Source organism: Sapajus apella, unplaced genomic scaffold (assembly GCF_009761245.1).
Source record: "Sapajus apella isolate SASKATOON/1434 unplaced genomic scaffold, GSC_monkey_1.0 scaffold9, whole genome shotgun sequence".
NCBI lineage: Eukaryota > Metazoa > Chordata > Mammalia > Primates > Cebidae > Sapajus > Sapajus apella.
The window spans coordinates 24,141,417-24,158,016 of record NW_022436949.1 but is presented as its reverse complement, the minus strand read 5'-3'; the positions used below and the strand labels follow the sequence as shown (position 1 = coordinate 24,158,016).

At 40.1% G+C, this 16,600-nt stretch overlaps 1 protein-coding gene across 2 annotated transcripts in view; it reads right to left on the bottom strand.

Annotated features, from left to right (window-relative positions):
• The window catches only part of SCEL (sciellin), a 107,396-nt gene that overhangs the window by 82,811 nt on the left and 7,985 nt on the right, over positions 1-16,600 (bottom strand). For both annotated transcript variants that reach the window (XM_032277431.1, XM_032277432.1), the window contains exons 2-4: positions 4,678-4,739; positions 3,861-3,978; positions 1,060-1,119 (exon numbers count right to left, since the gene is read on the bottom strand). In XM_032277431.1, the coding sequence (XP_032133322.1) occupies positions 1,060-1,119; positions 3,861-3,978; positions 4,678-4,720 (221 nt within the window). In that variant the 5' untranslated portion in view covers positions 4,721-4,739. The remainder of the gene's footprint in view (positions 1-1,059; positions 1,120-3,860; positions 3,979-4,677; positions 4,740-16,600) is intronic.

Sequence of the window (16,600 nt, the reverse complement as noted above, 5' to 3'; positions counted from 1 at the left end):
TTCCAAAATAGACATGTCCCAGGTGTCTGCTTAACTTTTTAAGATCCACACCATAGAAGACATTCACACTCCCTTTCTAAGTACATTTTAAGGACAAACAGACACAAGCTACTAGATCAGATAAAACTTGTGCTCAATAAATAATTAGGTTCTTCGGATGGGTGTGGTTGTTTGTATGCATGTAGGTACAACTCTGTTTTAGTAAGAATATTTTCTATTTTTTTAATCAATCTGAGATGATTTATATCATTGTGATTACTGTTTTGTCTTAACTTTTCTATAATTTGCTTTGATCAGTCTATTTGCCACTGAGGATCAATTCATGTTTTCCCATTAGCCCAGGAGTTTCCAAAAAGAAAGGTAGTGTCCCATAAAGCAAATGAACTCTGAAGTTATTTCTGTATTTTAGGATGACTTTCCCTAAGATTCAGAGATATCTGATCTTGTCATGTTGCTGTTTTTGTTTTGTTTGTTTGAGAAATAGAGTCTCCTTCTGCCACCCAGGCTGGAGTGCAGTGAGGCATCACTGCTCACTGCAGGCTCAATGTCCCAAGCTCAAGCAATCTTCCCACATCAGCCTCTGGAGTAGCTGGGACTACAGATGTATACCACCACACCTGGCTAATTTAAAAAAAAAAAATTTTTTTTTTTTTTTTGGTAGAGACAAGGTCTTGTCATGTTGCCAGGCAGATCTCGAATTCCTGGGCTCAAGTGATCCTGCCACTTCAGCCTCCCAAAGTGTTGGGATTACAGGCATGAGCCACCACGCCCAGCCTGATCTGGTCATGTTTCTGTGAGAGCCTTTCCCTGCTTATTAGGAGGACCGCCTCAGTGGGATGCACAGAGGGTTGGTTGTGTTCTGCCTCCAAGTCATCGTTCTGGGGAGGCAGAGTTTACCTGTGGAAATCTCTGATGATATCACAGATTCTCCTTCACATGCCCAGAACATCAGGGAAAGCCCAAGGAATGCCACAAATATTCAGCTGTCTTGAACAAGTCTTCCCTGAAAACTACCATCTTTGTGTTTCTACCCATGATGTAACATGTCTGAACACCCACCTGTCCAATGCCTCATGCGAATTATGTCGGCTGAGCACCACCCTACCATAATTTTCAACTCTGTGAAGAAAGAACAAAAGTATGTCACATAGAAAGTTACCACAATATTGGCTAAACACTAAATGAGAGAGACATGCGGGCAAGCTCACAATTTTTGGCAAGGTTAATTCATTTTACTTCAGTTGTGAGAACACAGAATTATGTATCTATTTTAACCAGTCACCACTTGACAGAGCAGGAGAAAAGAAACAAGTTTGTCAGTACAAATGACCCTTTATCCCATGAGATTTCCACATGATTCAACAATGAATGAGTGTGGTTTTGTTTTGTTTTGTTTTATCAGAGTGTGAGAATATGAGCTCATTTACTTTACATGTATTATAAGAGTCCTTTTTGGCATGAAGGCAAATACAAAACCTTTCCACAATTTTTTTTGACATTTAAGTAAGCCCATTATGTCTGGATATGTTGGTAGATTTGACAGTCCTCCTTCATAAAATGTGGGAAACCCAGTACCAATAGTTGTGGTTAAGGAGATTAACAATTCACAGGCAACCTTGACCACTTTTGAACCATGAAAATATATAGTTTGCACTAGTTAGTCTTAAAAATAATCTTACAAAGTAGGCAGGAAAGACTCTGTCTGTCATATCCAATTCATAGACAAGAACATTGATCGGTGATTTTGTGGCTTTTCTAAGACCACAAGGTTGGCAGGTAACAGAGGTGAGTCTAGGACCTAGATCTTTTTATTCCAAACCATTGCTTTTCTTAACTGGTCAACCCTGCAATAGACTTTCATATGTAAAAATCTCAAAGTAATGTCGTTCTTATTTTGTACAGTGGAATTGACAGTATAGGCACTTTTAGGAAATGTCAAAACATGTAGTGAAGTCTTTGGATTTGAGCCAAGGCAGAAACTACTTGAACCTTTTCCATGTCAACCCAACCAAACCTGAAATACCACATTATGCCTGGTTATGCTCCACTAACATTACTTAACACTCTCGCACCATTTTTAATGAAGCTATAAAAGAACTATAATAGACAATTAAATAGAAAGAGGAATAGTAAAACTGAAACAATGCCAGAAAATATACACCCTCAAAGATCCCAAGAGAATTTTCCTATCTTCCTTCATATCCCTTCCTGAACCATTTGAAAGAATAGCAGATACCAGGCATGTTTTTATCTGAGAAAGCATTATAACACACAGCCCAGAACTGGGCCAGGGGGAATCAGAGAAGCATCAAAGCCAATTTTCCCTTCATTTAGCAGTTCCCATGCCATCCAAGCTGGCTTCCCTGGATTTTCTTATGGAGGCATGCCTGGCATAAAAGCAACATTTCTTCCAACTGTGATTTATCTTATACATTCTATCTTAACTCGTCTGTGTAAATATTTGCAATCCAAAATGTATGGTCTACATTTGACATCACACTATCACTACAGAAAAATGGAAATGCTCTGACAGAAGCGGTAAACGCTGTTTCATGGAAGGAAATGATTGTTGTCCAATAGTGCTAACTCCAAAAGTTAGTGTGAGTCTCCAAATCTCTAAAAATCCCTATATTTCCTTGAAATAATAATATTCAATAACAGAAATTAATAGATATTTTAGATTCAACATTCACAAGGATGCCCCTCAAATAACCATATCAGCAGAGTTTGTAGATAGTTTAGAGTAAGTATCCTATAATGCAGGATTTCCCAACTTCAGGACTATTGACACTTTGGGTTTGATACTTTCTTGTTGTAGGAGCTGTCCTGTGAATTATAGGATATTTAGCAGCATCCTTGTACTCTACGCACTAAATACCAGAAGCACTCCCCAATTTTGACAATAAAAATGTCTCCCAACCTTGTCAAATGTCTCTGCGGGGTAAAATTGCCCCTGGTTGAGAAACATTTGTGTAATGGAAAAACAATGGGCCGTGTTAAAATCTTAACTCGATCACTGAATAGCTATGAGCCATTAGACAAGTTACATAGCTTCTCTGAGCTCAGATTCCTCTTTTGTAAAATAAGGAGATATAATACCTATCTTGTGTTTTATTGTAAAATTAGTGGGGCTTTATATGTAAAGTATCTAGCGTAATAACCAAGCTTAATAACAAAGAAGTCAGAAAATGTCTACATAATTTATAATATACACATAACATAATATATATCCAGGCTGGACAAATACCTATTGCAAATCTATATTGGCAATAAAGCTATATGCCTATGGCCACAGTTTTCTAATCTCTAAACCTCTCAGCTAGTAGAAGCAATGCTCAAAACAAAACTTCGTTGGTGGTAAGTACTTACAAAGTAATACCACATATCTCACCTTCCCAGTAACTAGAAGTAGACGGCACTAAAATAAGTTGGGAGGTTTTTTTTAATTTCTCTTGTACGTATCAACATTTTAGATATTAAATTTGGGATTATACTATTTTTATTTGTTCCAGCTGACACGATCAACATAGCAGCAATTGCCCGATCATGGATTAACTGTTACTTTTTGGAAACTGGAAAGTCATGTTTTCTTTTCAGTTTACCAAGTAAGCACAAACATCTATCCTAGGTAACAACCAGGGTAATGACTCACATTCTCTTATGTATGTGGATATTTAAAATGGCAGAGATATTCTCGAGACTCTGATGTAACCTATTTACGGTTACTACATCTTACCAAAAATTAGACCATGCAACAAAGTATTTCAGGATAAAAGTATTCACTTTTCAGATTAGCTTCCCAAACAGAGAATGCCTCTCTCTGCTCCTCCCTCCACCCACCACGCTCCACACCAGCTTACATTTCTTCTTCAGGACGTTTCTTTATCCAACTGTTATCCTGTAAGAAAGTTCTTCTTTTGTTCACCTCGTGAAAATCCTGCTGCTTCTGTGTGGCTCCCTGAGTGCTGCTCTTCATCTCTATCAACAGAAACATGAAAGACTGGAAGATGTAAGAGTGAGGAGTTGAGTGTGGGCTTGTTAACCTGAAAATCCTGAAAGGCACATCTGATTGGCCAGCATCAATCTTCTAGGCTGGCAAGTCCAGCACTGTTTCAAAATAGGATGCAACAGCAACAAAGAACAGATCCCACACCCCATCATCAAAGATAACATATAAAGTTGCTCAGGTGCCAACTGAAACTCCCAGTGCCACTCATGAGGCTCCATCCAGCTCCTGGGAAAGGAAAACCCCCCACGTGGGATAAACCGAGCCAGGATTTAGTGGGTTGGCCACTTTACCCCATAAGAAATATACCTTGGAAGCTCACAGAGGACTGTTTTTATAATATCTAGTAAGTAATAGTCAATAAGTCCTGGCTCATTTGATTCTAAGTAACTTAATAATTTTATCCTGTGAGAGCCAAACACAAAGAAGGTCATATTTTAAAAAAGATATTTTATTGGTATTTATTGATTTTTTTAAAAAAATCCTGAATTTCAATTACATAACTAAAAGCTGTGGCATTTATACTTTTTCTTAAGTCTAACTTTGCAATGCTAATTAAATTAGACTGTTGTTTCTAGGCATTCAATATCTGTATTAAAGAATTGAGAACTGTGAGTTGTTTTTCTGAAATGTTAACGTTTTCTGCATAAAAGAAATATCATGTACATTACCATTTCCTGTGGGAGACATTTTTCTCAAAGTAACATTGGACATGCTGCCTTCCAGTAAGGACCTAAAAGAAAAATGGAAAATAGAGAAAGCACAACAGTGACTCTAAGAACCTGTGACTGTTTCAGGACTGAGATTCACTTTTCAATGACAGTGACATAGTCACATGATCTGTCATAACAAATGCATGACATAAAGTGCCCCTAAGAACCTGAGAGCTCATCTCTTCCAACATATTTCTTTTATTGATGGAGAAAATGAGGCCAAGGGAGTTTGTATATCCAGTGTGTTATATCATAAGCAATTGGTTGAATCAGGCCATCAATTAATTTAATTATTCAATAAAAAATTATGCATTGGGTGTTTACAGTGTGCCTGGCACTGAGCCTGGTGTTGGGGATAGAAAAATAAATTAGACAAGTGTCTGATCATGGCCAAGAGGGAGAGAGAGAGATTGTGCTGGAACGCACAGCATATTGTGAATGCCGAAAGAAGGGCTCCTCAACTTCTTCCTCAAATAAAGCCAAAGCAAACTCAGGAAACTACTGTGTGATTAGAAGGAAAGCAACCAGGCACATGGAAATCACAGACTTGGAGAAACACTGGCGATTTTTTTTTTTTGAGACAGAGTTTTACTCTTGTTGCCCAGGCGGGAGTGCAATGATCTCCGCTCACCGCAACCTCCACCTCCCAGGTTCAAGCAATTCTCCTGTCTCAGCCTCCCATGTACCTGGAATTATAGGTATGCACCACCACACCCGACTAATTTTGTACTTTTAGTAGAGACGGGGTTTCTCCATGTTGGTCAGGCTGGTCTTGAACTAACCTCTGGTGATCTGCCCAGCTCAGCCTCCCAAACTTCTGGGATTACAGGTGTGAGCCACTGTACCCGGCCAACACTGGTGATTTTAGGCAACCTCTGTATGGAAAACTCAAAGTTCCTGAACTACTGTTCTGGTGTTAAGGGGTTGAGGTAACCCATAGCATCAGTCTGTCCAGCACTGATCCAGTTCCCCAGAGCTGAATTATGACTCTGTGGGTCCTAGGCACTTTTGCTTTCAGGGTCCCTTCTTACTCACATAGACATACAGACACACAAATTTAAAATTGTATCTTATGACTATGTTTGTATGAATATAATCCTGGCTGGCTTCATTATTATTATATCAATATTTTACTTCTGTTATTGAAATAAATTAAAATTAGAATGCTTTCGTGGATCACAGGCATATTGTGGGGATTTGTGCACCTTAGTTAGCCCTGGGTCTTCCTGAAAGTGGGACTTTCAGTTTTCAAACTGGAAAAGTCCTGGGCAAACCTGGATGGCTGGTCACCCTAGGTGGGGTATTACGTCCTTTCCAGTGTCCATCTCACCGAGACTGTGCATGAAACATAGGAGTTGCATTCAAGCTCAAGTCAGAAGCAAGTTTTAGGTCCATATTTATCACATTCAATGTCTGAGAATGAGCCACTTAACCTCCCTGCAAAATGAGGTTATTGAAACCTGCCATTTATTTCCTAAGTTGCTGTGATCATCAAACGAATTATGTACACAAAAAGCCACTTTGTTAAACTAAAAATGCTATTGGACTTAAGGCAGAATTATTGGATAGCAAAAGCCCCCACGTCCTATCCTCTAATGTGAAAGTATTTCTTGCAACTTCTAGGACCTGAAGTGGGAAAAACACACTTCTTTGGGTCAAGGTATAATTTTCCTTGTGGTCTCCTTTCAGAATGCTAGCAGCACTGCAGAAGATCAGAGCTGGAGGCTGTAAGTGTCTGGCCCGGTCCCCCTCACCAGTCTGAAACTCGGCAGCTACAGGCGCATGACTTCACCTTCCCTGAGGATTTGTCCTTCGCTAGTAGGGCTGCCTGGTTACACAACCTAGCCATTCACTACAACCTGAAGCCAGTGACTGACTGACCCGGGATAAAAAAGGTCAGTCCCTTGCCTGAAAGTAGAATCAATTCTGTGCCGTGACTTGCACTTCAGAGCTGGGATCCGGCTGTAGCTCAACCAGCAGAGAGCACATCCTTGCTCACTTCATTCCCCTGGCTCCCACTACCTCTCTCCCTTCTCCTGAAAGCACACCCTCAGTAAGTCACAAGCACTCAAATGCCTCTCAGAAACTGCTTCAGGGAAACCTGACCTAAGATGAGGATTAACAACCAATGTATCCATGATGACCATTACCCTCACAGCGACCAGCAGCTGTTCACTGCATGAATAGCTGAGGGTTGGACTGTCTTAGTGGAGTTAGAAAGACCTACCTCTAAGTGATGCTGTTTACTGACTGTCACCTTGGGTATGTTATTAGCTCAGGTCTCTTATTTGTATAATGAGGTGACATAGGAACATTATGAGGTTCAAATACTACTAGATAACATTTGTAAAGTGCCTAATTATTGCCCAGCACACAGTAGGTGCTCAATTTTTCTTTTTTGAGGTAGTATCTCACTCTGTCACCCAGTACAGTGGCACGATCTCAGTTCACTGCAACCTCCGCCTTCCAGGTTCAAGCAATTCTCCTGCCTCAACCTCCTGAGTAGCGAGAACTACAGGCACTCACCACCACACCTGGCTAATTTTTGTATTTTTGGTAGAGACAGGGTTTCAGCATATTGGCTAGGCTAGTCTCAAACTCCTGACCTTGTGACCCACCTGAAATGTTAACGTTTCAGGGATTACAGGCGTGGGATTACACAGCTGGGATTACAGCCGTGAGCCAGTGCAACCAGCCTATAATTTTTTAACTTCATGCCTCTACTCTATTACCTTGGCAAGCAGAGAGCAAAGACATAGGAGAGGATGTGGGAAGGGATGGAACAGACTTGAACTTGGGCAGCCGGACATGCTGGGAGTGTCAGGGATCCCCTGGCTGGCTGTGTTTGGAGACTGCATAAATAAACTCTGGCAGAAATGAAGGTAAAGAAGCACCTAAAGGCAAACTTAAAGCTCAACTAGTGACTAATTTTGCCTCTGTCTGAGAGTGTGTCTCAGCACTCTTGGCTAACCTCTTTCCTGTTTCTAAATGGGCTCTCGTATATTTTTTTTCCTCGTAGCTGATAAAAGCCTGGAGAGTTCTCAGCTGATTGAACTGGAATTCTCAGGTGGTCAAAATGCTGAATGCATAATTGATGATACATCTGCAAAGACGGCAAATGCAACTGTGAGACAAAAGTCACGGTACGTGGAGAAAGGGTACTTTACAATTATCTACCTATTTGTCTGTCCCTCCCAAGAGGCTGCATGCCCAGTGGGCAAGGCCGAAATCTTTTCCTCCTATTCCCAGCATCTAGGAGAGAGTCAGTGCTCCCTGGGTGCTTGTTATTGGCCAAGTCATGTTCCTCCAAAGTTCATATGTTGAAGTTTCCACCTCTAGTATCTCAGAAGGTGACTGTATTTGGAGATAGGGCCTTTAAAGAGGTGGTTAAGCTAAAATGAGGCCCTTAGGGTGGGCACTAATCCAATCTGACTGGTGACCTTGTAAGAAGAGAAAATCTAGAAACACAAAGAGACACCAGCAGAAAGGCCATGTGAAGACACAGCAAGAAGGTGGCCATCTGCAGGCTGAGGAGAGACGCCTCAGGAGAAATCCAAGTCTGCTGATACCTGGATCTTGGACGCCCAGCCTCCACAACTGTGAGGCAATGATTTTCTGTTATTTAAGTCGCCTCTCTGTGGCATTTTTTTTTATAACAGCCAGAGCAAACTATGGAGTCCTTATGAAAAGAGTAATTTGAAGAGCTATAAAATTGCCAAGTCATTCAAAGAGCTTTGGGCCACACTGCCCCCAATCTGTGCCCTTTGTGTCTTCAAATGGTCTATTCCACAGGGCAGTAGCTAACAGAATAAAGATCCACTGGTCTTAGAGAAGTTGGAAAGACCAGCATCTAGGTGTTACTGTTTATTGACTATAGCACCTTGGGTATGTTATTAGCTCGGGTCTCTTATTTGTATAATGAGGTAGCACAGGAACATTATTTGCACTGTTAGAGCCCCTGCTCTGAACAGGTGCCCACCCAGGCATTGTCTCTCATCCTCACAGAAACTCTGCGGGATGCTGTTGGTACCTCCAACTGCTAGATGAGACTACTGGAGCTCAGACAGAGGATGCAACATGTCCAAGGTGTGAAGAGGCTGCATCGGGCTTCTAAACCAACCCATGCCCTCCTTAGCAAACAGCAGTTATTCCCATCAGGAGTCACTGCAATACTAGGCTGCTGCCCTGGTGTTAGAGCAAGAGGGGGAACGTGGATGCAGGGGCTTGCCTGGCCCTGAGCATCTCACTCCTTGGAAGTCCCATGAACTCTGGCAAGTGCTTGGTACGAGGGAATCCTCTCAAGGAGCCGTTGCGGCAAACGAACCTTCACCTGACAGCGTTCTCTGTATATTTCCCAACATTCCTTTGGTTATAAAACATGTCCACACAAAAACTTGTACATGAATGGTCATGGTAGCACATAGAACAACCAAAAGTAGAAACAACCCAAATGTCCATCAATGGCTGAATGGAGACACAGCACGGCATCTCTGTACAATAGGATATTACTCAGCATAAAAAGGAATGAAATACTGATTCATCCTACAACGTGGATGAAACTTGAAACATTAAGCTAAATGAAAGCAGCCAGGCACAGAAGAGGACACATTGTATGGTTCCATTGATACGAAATGAACAGAACAGTCACATCCATAGAAAAGAAAGTAGATTAGTGTTTTCCAGGGGTTAAGGGGAGAGTTGAATAGAGTGACTGCTAAAGGGAATAGGGTCTCTTTTTGGGGTAAAATTAAAATAGTCTGAAATTAGATAGTGGTGATATGTATATATATAAGCAAGGCTGTACAACCATCACCACAATAGTCTAATAATCTGATTGAAGTCGAAGTCCCTGGGAGAAACATGTCCTTTTGTGCTCCCCGTCTCTTCTCTGAAACTAAGGTGGCTTGCAGGAGGGAGGAGCAGTCCTCTTGGGCAACCACAGGGACTAAATTCACACGTGAAATATAGCAGAACAGGAAGTTCCTTGACAGTATCATAGAGCTATCATAACAGCCCCCGTATTACCTATCTCTGAACTTCTCCTTCCAAGAAAAAAATGAACCTCTTCGTTTGTTCAAGAATTTTTCAATTTTTTTTGTTACTCAAGCCTAATGCTCTTCCTCCATGTTATTAAGCCATTAGGCAGCAAATAGAAGGTCCAAAAGTCGATGGTAGTCTACAAAAGATACGTGTGATTCTGACATATGTGTTCAATGTCCCTAGCAAGAAGGTCACTTGTTAAGCCCCTACCATGTACCACCTGCTGTACCACGAGTTTTATGCACATTATCCTATTTATTCCTCTAGGTGAGTACTATTATCTGTAATTATGGGAGCCCAAACCTCAGAGAGGTTAAATAACTGCCCAAAGTGCGCAGTTAGAGGAAGAATCAGGAGCTGTAGTTAGGTCTATGTGGTTGCAAAACCAGGGCTCTTTTCAGTAAGTGATGCTATATGGAACTCAAAGTGCCATGTCATATGATGCACACCAGGCACTCAGAGAAATGCCTGGATCCCCAACTGATGGATGATCATGGGAGAGCAGGTGAGAGAAGCAGCAGGAATGAATGGCTGCCCCAACATCTCCAGATAGCTCAGCCTCAAAATTCACTCCCCAACTATCACACTGCAGCCAGAAGTGGCCTGACACCGTTCCTGACTGAACTCCTTCTCAGAATCTGTCTCATACTAGATAGCTTGATAACATTTCATTCTCTCTCGTAGCCCCGTGCTGGCCATTGATCCAAGCTAACTGAGAAAGGAAACCATAACCTATTCTATTTACAGGTGATTTAGTTTCATAAGGATGCTACGTTTTTCTTCTCAAATAGAAATTAGTAATATTGTGGGAAATTAAATTGTTCTTAACAAATGTACAAATTGCTGAAACAATGGGGGCCCCTGCCAGATGGCCCAAGCCAGGGAAGGTCTGCTCTTTAATCTGTTTTTCTTTCCCTTTTGGCGTCTCTCCTACATCTTTCACAGAATCTCTTTCAGCCCCGCTTCCCTGTTCTTCCCTTAGGACCCATTGTCCATGACACCTGAATTGTCTCCTCATGCCACCTCGTTGAGTGGCTCCAGTGCCATTTCTAGAAGCTTCCAGATAAAGCCTCTAAGGTGCAAATATCCCTGTCTCATCAATCTCTACTTCCACAGGCATTTTACTACAGTAGAGCTCTTTCCATCTTGTCCAGGATATAAAACAGTGCTTTATACATACATGGATATTTCCTGTTAGAAACAACTCAACTCAATCAGCCTGGCCAACACGGTGAAACCCCAGCTCTAGTAAAAATACAAAAATTAGTCACGTGTGGTGGTGTGCACCTATAATCCCAGCTGCTCGGGAGGCTGAGGCAGGAGAATCGCTTGAACCCGGGAGGTAGAGGTTGCAGTGGCTAAGATTGCGCCATTGCACTCCAGTCTGGGCAACAAGAACAAAACTCTGTCTCGAAGAAGAAATGGTTCAACAAAGTAAGTTTCTGTGAATAATATACTTGTTAAAAATGCCCTTTTGTGGAATGGATTAGAGACTACTAGTCCCTCAAACTGGTTGTATTAAAAAAACAAAACAAACAAACAAACAAAAAAAAAAAACAGAAAAACCTCAGCCAAACCTTATTGTTTTGTAATTCTTTAAAGAAATTACTTATTTCGGGTACTGAGGTTATCCTGAGCTTCCAATCTACTCAACACGCACATATTGACACTTCAGTAGCGTCAGTTCAGCTAATTGAATTTATTTATAAATGCCATATTTCAGTTTCATTCCAATTAAGTTTTTAGCTTCTCACAAAAAAAGATGAAACTCTAATCTTGGCTTCTCACACGGCTGTTGCCAGTACATATGCCTACTAATTACACACACCAGCAACTGTGTTTTAGAAGTGTTAATATTATGGGAGAAGATGTGTGAATGCTGTATCTCTTATGCTGGGAACTAGAAAAACCTTTACCTATAAATCACGTAACGCATGCGTCGAAAATTATGATGTGAAATCATAATGTCAAAGTCTATGAGGAGAAAGGCAAAAATATTTTCAATTATTGGCCATCTTTCATTTCTTTTTGTGGCCAAACACCAGAAAGAGCTAGTTTTTATCTACTGCCTACTACCTCTGCCCAAGGACATGGGTCCTTAGGTTTTACATGAAATCATTCTGCTAAAGTTATGAATCATGAAATCAATCAACTTTCTTAGATATTTTTGTATGCATTTGAAACTATCATCATCTCCTATTTCTTCCATTTGTCTTCTTTTCAGCTTCTCTTCATCTCCCCATGCCCTAACTCAATTTTCTTCAGTATTTTCTATTTTTAATAACAGCACTTCCTCTGGGAGCATTTCGGTCCCTTAGGTGACCCAATCCCCCCCTCACCCCCACAGCCCAGTCTAAGCCCCAGCTCTTCTTGTCCCAATGCCAAGAATTCCCCGAGCCAACTTTCACTTCAGCTCCCCCAGCCCAATCTCAGCCCCAGCTCTTCCTGTCCCAGTGCCAAGAATTTCCTGGGCCAGTTCCCAGCTCAGCTACAATCTTCGTCATCTTTTGGATCCTCTCCGCCTAAAGACTTTTAAAATCTCACTCTTCCTTTCCCACCCAAGGACATAATGTCTCTTGCTTACCTGATGAAGTCTTTACCACTCCCTGCTAACTTTCTCTTAAAAAAGATTGTCTGAACAAAGAAATTAAAATTTTAAATAAGGCTCATAGAGGAAAGAGAATAGGAGAAAGAAGGTAGAAGAGAAATAAAATGTGCAGCAGAAAGTAAATTAACAAAATAAAGGCTGATGGAAAAAAAGAGAAAAAAACAAGAAATTCAATTCTGACTGCTGAGATTTGGGGTCCCACGATAATAATAACTATTTTGAACTTATAGTTTGTAGGTGTTATCTCATTTAAGCCTTACATGCTTTTAGGTTGTTACTATTATTATACTCATTCTTTACCTGAATGAAACTTCATGATGAATGGTTTCAGTGAAGTCAGAGTCTTTTTGCAGAAGGATAAGGTAGGAGTTGGAAATGTGGGCAGTGGGTGCAATCTAGGTAGATTTTTTTTCTGGAAGGAGTCTCAAGATGAGTAGTTTGACTGAGGTTACATAGCTAGTGAATTGCCCAGTTGGAATTCAAACTGAAGTCAGCCTGACACCAAAGTACCCATATCAGAAGCCCAGGAAACAAAGAGGAGTCAACAGGAGGAAATTTACTGGACTAAAAAGTGGTGAATAAAAAAGAATGAAATCATGTTCTTTGCAGCAACATGGATACAGCTGGAGGTCAGTATCCTAAGTGAATTAATGCAGAAACAGAAAACAAAATAACAGATGTCTCCCCTTCTAAGTAGAAGCCAAACATTGGGTACTCATGGACATAAAGGTGGGAACAATAGAGATTCATGATGGAGCTCAACGGAGAAGAATTGGAGTAGACTTTCTTTGATCAAGTTACCCAAAGTATCATGAGATCTATGTTGAGTGACATGTGGATATTTTAACTGCTCCAAAATGTTTCAATCAGTTTATCAAGCTTCTAATATACTTTTATAAATTACTATCTTTATGAAAGACCAAATGTCAATAGTTGCCCAGGGCAAATCTCTTTAGTCATGGAGAATATAAAAAAGACAAAGTAGAATAAGTAAGCAAATACAGAAAAGGGGTCTAGAAAATGACACAGGGTGGCAACTGGCCCCAGTGATACTCACTTTTGCTTATGAAAAACTCCTGAGGGTTACAGGGCCCAGTAACAGTCTAAACCCACCGCTACTTGTTTCCCAGAAATCAATGAAACAGGGAGAATCCCTAGGAACTGAAAAAGGACAAATGCCATAAAACCATTTTCAATTGAAGAATAAGAGGAGTTCTTTATTGCATCTATTCAACTCTTCTCTCTTCTTTTTTATTAGCCTGGCTAGCAGTCTGTCTATTTTGTTGATCTATTCAAAAATCAAGTTCCTGGAGTTATTGATTTTTTGAAGGGATTTTTGTGTCTCTATCTCCTTCATTTCTGCTCTTAGTTATTTCTTGCCTTCTGCTAGATTTTGAATTTGTTTGATTTTGCTCCTCTAGCTCTTTCAATTTTACTGATAGGGTGTCAATTTGAGATCTTTCCTCACTTCTCATGTGGGCATTAATTGCCGTAAATTTCCCTCTGGACACTGCTTTAAATGTATCCCAGAGATTCTGGTACGTTGTGTCTTCATTCTCATTGGTTTCAAAGAACATCTTTATTTCTGCCTTCATTTCATTGTTTATCCAGTCATCATTCAGGAGAAAGTTGTTCAGTTTCCAAGTAGTTGTGCAGTTTTGAGTGAGTTTCTTAATCCTGAGTTCTAATTTGATTGCACTGTGGTCTGACACACTGTTTGTTATGATTTCCATTATTTTGCATTTGCTGAGGATTGATTTACTTCCAATTACGTGTCAGTTTTAGAGTAAGTGTGATGTGGTGCTGAGAAGAATGTATATTCTGTGGATTTGGTGTGGAGAATTCTTTAGATGTCTATTAGGTTTGCTTGGTCCAGATCTGTGTTCAAGTCCTGGATATCCTTGTTGATTTTCTGTCTTGTTGATCTGTCTAATATTGACAGTGGAGTGTTAAAGTCTCCCACTATTACTGTGTGGGAGTCTAAGTCTCTTTGTAAGTTGTTAAGAACTTGCTTTATGTATTTGGGTGCTCCTCTATTGGGTGCGTATATATTTAGGAGCATTAGCTCTTCTTGTTGCATTGATTCTTTTACCATTATGTAATGCCCTTCTTTGTCTCTTCTGATATTTGTTGGTTTAAAGTCAGTGTCATCAGAAACTAAAATTGCAACCCCTGCATTTTTTTTTTTTGCTCTCCATTTGCTTGGTAAATCTTCCTCCATCCCTTTATTTTGAGTCTATGTGTGTCATTGCACATGAGATAAATCTCCTGAATACAGCACACCAATGGATCTTGACTTTTTGTCCAGTTTGCCAGTCTGTGTCTTTTGATTGGTACATTTAGGCCATTTACATTTAACATTAATATTGTTATGAGTGAATTTATCTGGACACTTATACTCTCCCAAGACTAAACCAGGAAGAAGTTGAATCCCTGAATAAACCAATAACAAGTTCTGAAGTTGAAGCAGCAATCAATAGCCTACAAGCCAAAAAAAAGTCCAGCACCAGACGGGTTCACAGCCGAATTCTACCAGACATACAAACAGGAGGTGGTACCATTCCTTCTGAAACTATTCCAAACAATTCAAAAAGAGAGAATCCTCCCTAACTCATTTTATGAGACCAAGATCATCCTGATACCAAAACCTGACAGAGACTAAACTAAAAAAGAAAATTTCAGGCCAATATCCATAATGAACATCAGTGCAAAAATCTTCAATAAAATACTGGCAAACCAAATGCAACAGCAATTCAACAAGCTTATCCTTCACGATCAAGTAGGCTTCATCCCAGGAATGCAAGGCTGGTTCAATATATGCAAATCTATAAATGTAATCCATCACATAAACAGAACCAAAGACAAAAACCACATGATCATTTCAATAGATGCAGAGTAGGACTTTGACAAAATTCTACAGCCCTCTATGCTAAAAATTCTAAAAAAAAAAAAACTAGATATCGATGGAATGTATCTCAAAATAATAAAAGGTATTTATGACAGACCCAAGTCAACATCATATGAATGGGCAAAAACTGGAAGCATTCCCTTTGAAAACTGGCACTAGACAAGGATGCCCTCTCTCACCACTCCAATTCAATACAGTATTGAAATTTCTAGCCAGAGCAATCAGGCAAGAAAAAGAAATAAAGGATATTCAATTAGGAAAGGAGGAAGTGCAATTGTCTCTATTTGCAGATGACATGATTGCATATTTAGAAGACCCCATAGTCTCAGCCCAAAATCACCTTAAGCTAATAAGCTACTTCAGCAAAGTCTCAGGATACAAAAATCAATGTGCAGAAATCACAAGCATTCCTATACACAAATAACAGACAAACAGAGAGCCAAACCGTCAGTGATCTTCCATTCACAAGTGCTACAAAGAGAATAAAATACCTAGGAATACAACTAACAAAGAATGTGAAGGACCTCTTCAAGGAGAACTACAAACCACTGCTCAAGAAAATAAGAAAGGACACAAATAGATGGAAAAACATTCCATGCTCATGGTTAGGAAGAATCAATATCATGAAAATGGCCATACTGCCCAAAGTAATTTATAGATTCAACACTATCCCCATCAAGCTACCACTTACCTTCTTCACAGAACTGGGAAAAAATACTTTAAACTTCATATGGAACCAAAAGAGAGCCCACATAGCCAAGACAATCCTAAGCAAAACGAACAAAGGGGCAGGTATCACACTACCTGACTTCAAGTTATACTACAAGGCTACAGTAATCAAAACAGCATGGTACTCGTACCAAAACAGAGATATAGACCAATGGGACAGAACAGAGGCCTTGGAGGCAATGCCACACATCTACAACCATCTGATCTTTGACAAACCTGACAAAAAAAAAAAAAAAAAGCAATGGGAAAAAGATTCCCTGTTTAATAAATGGTATCGGGAAAACTGGCTAGCCATGTGCAGAAAGCTGAAACTAGACTCCTTTCTTACATCTTACACTAAAATTAACTCCAGATGGATTAAAGATTTAAGTATAAGACTTAACACCATAAAAACACCAGAAGAAAACCTAGGCTATACCACTCAGGACATATTCATAGGAAAGGGCTTCATGACTAAAACACCAAAAGCAATGGCAGCAAAAGCCAAAATAGACAAATGGGACCTAATTAAACTTAAGAGATTCTGCACAGCAACAGAAACTATCATTAGAGTGAACTGGCAACCAACAGAATGGGAAAAAATTTTTGCAATCTAC